The sequence below is a fragment of the Otolemur garnettii genome, unplaced genomic scaffold, assembly GCF_000181295.1.
Source record: "Otolemur garnettii isolate 467f Iridium unplaced genomic scaffold, OtoGar3 scaffold00015, whole genome shotgun sequence".
Taxonomy (NCBI): domain Eukaryota; kingdom Metazoa; phylum Chordata; class Mammalia; order Primates; family Galagidae; genus Otolemur; species Otolemur garnettii.
Window position 1 is genome coordinate 8440346 of NW_003852410.1, and position 3162 is coordinate 8443507.

The window sequence follows — 3162 nt, forward strand, 5'->3', positions numbered from 1 at the left end:
ACAGAGTCTCACTTTATAGCTCTAGGTAGAGTCCTGTGGCATCACAACTCACAGTAACCTCCAACTCCTGGGCTTAGGCGATTCTCTTGCCTCAGTCTTCCAAGTACCTGGCACTACAGGCGCCTGCCACAATGCCCGGCTATTTTTTGTTGCAATTTGGCCAGGACTGTGTTTGAACCCGCCACCCTCAGTATATGGGGCCGGTGCCCTACCCACTGAGCCACAGGTACCACCCAAACTGTATGTTCTATTATTTTTATTTATTCATTTATTTATTTAGAGACAGAGCCTCAAGTTGTCACCCTGGGTAGAGTACCCTGGCATCACAGTTCACAGCAACCTCCAGCTCCTAGGCTTAAGCAATTCTCTTGCCTCAGCCTCCCAAGTAGCTGGGATTACAGGTGCCCGCCACAATGCCCTGCTATTTTTTGGTTGTGGTTGTCATTGTTGTTTGGCAGGCCTGGGCTGAATTTGAACCCGCCAGCTCTGGTGTATGTGGCTGGCGCCTTAGCCACTTGAGCTGCAGGTGCAGAGCCTTGCCCAGCTATTTTTGTTGCAGTTGTCATTGTTGTTTTAGTTGTCACAGGCCAGGACTTGAACCGGCCAGCCTTGGTGTATGTGGCTGGCACCATAACCACTGTGCTATGGGCACCAAGCCTGTTGCCTATCTTTTTAATGTTAATTTGCAATTAAATTTTTACAAACCTCTTCCTTTTCCAGTTTTGAAGTTTGAAGATTAGAGGTTAGGATGGGATCAGCAATGGTGAGCAGGAGGTGCAGGTGGGAAGACCAGTATTATAGGAAAAAACATCTCTTCCAAGAGCTTCCAACCTTCAAGAGAGTTGGAAGCTATTGCCTCCTATTGCCCCAAATGATGATCTGACTTTCTGACATCACATAACATTGAGCACTGCTGTCAGACATCAGTGACTATGGACCACAACAAAGCTGACAAAGAAGTCCTTGCTTGTTCACTAATCATATAATTCAGGCAAAAATCCCCTACATTCAGAACTTCAACCTCACCTCTAGAACAGTGAAATAATGCTATATGCTACTAAAAGTATATGGTTGTACTGAAGCAAAAGCAAAAATAAAATACACAAAATAACCTGACAAATTATAAAATCATATGACTACTATACAGATGTACTTTCCTAGCCTCCCAAATTCTTACACACTAAAACTAATCTGACACATCACAAAGCAGATTTTAAGATTTGAGAACTGTTATGGCAGGCTCAAACTGAATTTATCACCATACGGCAACCCACACAAAGACTTTTTGTATTTTTTGTGCCTTTTACACAGAAATTTACCAGGACATCCAAGTCTTTGATTTTCTAACTGTTGAGAAATGCACTGAAAGATTCCATTCTTGCCACTTCTACCATAACCCAGAAAAAGTCAACTTTAGATAGGTCCATGCTCTCATGTGCCAGTCTCGTAAGGACAAGACACACTGGAAGCAACCACTACTTTTATCTTACTAGTATTTAGACTCTAGCTTCTTTAGGACCTCATTTCTCAGACTGAAGAAAAGTCAGCTCTTAAAGTCAGGTTTAAAGAGTCACACAGAATTATTAAAAGCTGAGCATGATGGCAGAGAATGATGGTTCATGCCTATAATCCTAGTACTCTGCACAGCCAAAGCAGGTGGACTGCTTGAGCTTAGAAATTTGAGACCAGCCTAAGCAAGAGTGAGACCGTGTCTCTACTAAAAATAGAAATGTTGGCAATGCCTGCAGTTCCAGCTACTTGGGAACCTAAGCAGATAGCTTGAACCAGAGAGTTTGAGCTTGCTGTGAGCTATAACACCAAGGCACTCTACCCAATGGGACAAAGTGAGACTCTGTCTCCAAAAAAAATAAAAGTTTAAGAAATTATAGTAATCAACAGGTAGGCCAGCCTCACTGGCTCACACTTGTAATCCTGGCCTAGATCAAAGGGTGAGGATCACTTGAGGCCAGAAGTTAAAGACCAGCCTGGACAATGCAACCAGACCCTGTCCTTACAAAAAATAAAACTAGCCAGATGTGGGGATGCACACCTGTAGTCCCAGATACAATACTGATACAACCATGGCAATAGCAGCTCTAGTCAGGTTAAAACCATTACCGTTGTTCCTAGATAAGATCTGCATATGCAGGATGAAAATAACTCCCATTTCCTTCCCTTTGGAAGCACTTATACATAGGCAGAAGACGGAGCTTAGTGCTTACAGATGGGCTCTGAACTCAGACTCCACAAGTCTAAAACCCAGCTGTCTAGTTTTCTGTTGTAGAAACAGAGTCCACGCACTTCACATTCCTAAGCATCTGTCTTCTCAAATGATGAATAACAAATGAAAATATCTATTTTCATTTGCCAGCATCTGTATATTCTGAAAGCTCCCCAGATGAATCTAATGAACAGCCAGAGCTGCAAAGCCCCATTTAAGCCATACTGCAACATATATTACAGCAGCAGTTCTCAACCTGTGGGTTACGACCCCTTCGTAACAATGAAAATACACCCTGCATATCAGATATTTACATTATGATTCATAACAGTAGCAAAATTACAGTTATGAAGTAGCAATGAAAATAATTTTATGGTTGGGGGTCACCACAACATGAGGAACTATATTAAAGGGTTGCGGCATTAGGAAGGTTGAGAACCACTGTACTACAGCCTAAATGTACTTCTGAACGTGGTACTAACTACCCACAGGCTTTGGAATGCAGCTGTATGACTGCTTCAGGGTCAATAAGACCAGTCTGTGAAATATGGAAGTATTTCCTGGCACAGTGTTCAGAAAACTTCTGTTTGTTACTGCAATAACTTCTTGCCTCTTCTAGTGTCTTGGCTATAGTTTCGGATTACCTATAAGTAGTAAGCCTAGCTCAACAACAACAAAAATACTTGAATGTTGACTAGAAAAATGTAAACCCTGGGATTCTCCATTTACACAGGCTTCTAAATCAAAACAAGGCATCCTAAGCTCTCACCTGTCAGACTCTTCAATCCTTCTGTGAAAAGCGATTGGAATTCTGGAGACTGCAACTTCATTGTAAACAGACACCGCTTCAGAAGGCACAGCCTAGCCCAACTACAGTTCAGTACTGGCCTGTGCCTAGAATACAGGTACCTCAGCATCTGGAAAGTCACCAACCATGCATC

At 42.5% G+C, this 3162-nt stretch overlaps 1 protein-coding gene across 1 annotated transcript in view; it reads right to left on the minus strand.

Moving 5' to 3' along the window:
* The window catches only part of TRNT1 (tRNA nucleotidyl transferase 1), a gene marked incomplete at its 3' end in the record, with an annotated part of 12882 nt that extends 9726 nt beyond the window's left edge, over positions 1–3156 (minus strand). The window contains exon 1 of the mRNA XM_012802544.1: positions 2991–3156. Within this exon, the coding sequence (XP_012657998.1) occupies positions 2991–3138 (148 nt within the window). The remainder of the gene's footprint in view (positions 1–2990) is intronic.
* Positions 3157–3162: the final 6 nt, after the last annotated feature.